This window comes from Phalaenopsis equestris, unplaced genomic scaffold (assembly GCF_001263595.1).
Source record: "Phalaenopsis equestris unplaced genomic scaffold, ASM126359v1 Scaffold173742, whole genome shotgun sequence".
Taxonomy (NCBI): domain Eukaryota; kingdom Viridiplantae; phylum Streptophyta; class Magnoliopsida; order Asparagales; family Orchidaceae; genus Phalaenopsis; species Phalaenopsis equestris.
The window spans coordinates 1-385 of NW_018193691.1; the positions used below are offsets into that span (position 1 = coordinate 1).

General features: G+C 47.3%; 1 protein-coding gene across 1 annotated transcript; it reads right to left on the bottom strand.

The window, feature by feature from the left end:
- Window positions 1-6: 6 nt before the first annotated feature.
- LOC110034213 (60S ribosomal protein L27-3) lies at window positions 7-382 on the bottom strand (the record flags this gene model as incomplete). Its single annotated transcript, XM_020738496.1, has 1 exon — window positions 7-382. A coding segment is annotated over one exon (303 nt), but the record flags the coding sequence as incomplete, so codon positions are not given.
- Between the last annotated feature and the right edge of the window lie 3 nt (window positions 383-385).

Sequence of the window (385 nt, forward strand, 5' to 3'; positions counted from 1 at the left end):
AAAAAAATAAAATCGAAAACCGTACCGCTGGATTACTCAAAGAGCAAGCACCCTAGCCTCAATGAATCATTCGCTTTACCTAGAACCTCAGCTTCGTAAAGAACCACCTGTTCTTCCCTGTCTTGAATCGTTCTTCAAAACGCGCTTTGGTCTCCTTACAGGCTGTGACCTTCTTATCCCGAGATTGGAGCGCGTCAAGAGTGACAATCTCCTTCAGATCGACATCAAGGGTGTATCGGGTGGGCATGATGTGGGTGTAATTAACAACCTTTAGGAAGGCCTTGACCCTTGATTTCTTCGCCGTCTTCTTGGCCGAATCCTTTCGTATGACCTTTCTAGGGTATTTAGCGATTCCGGCGACGAGGCAGTGACCGTAAGGACGATC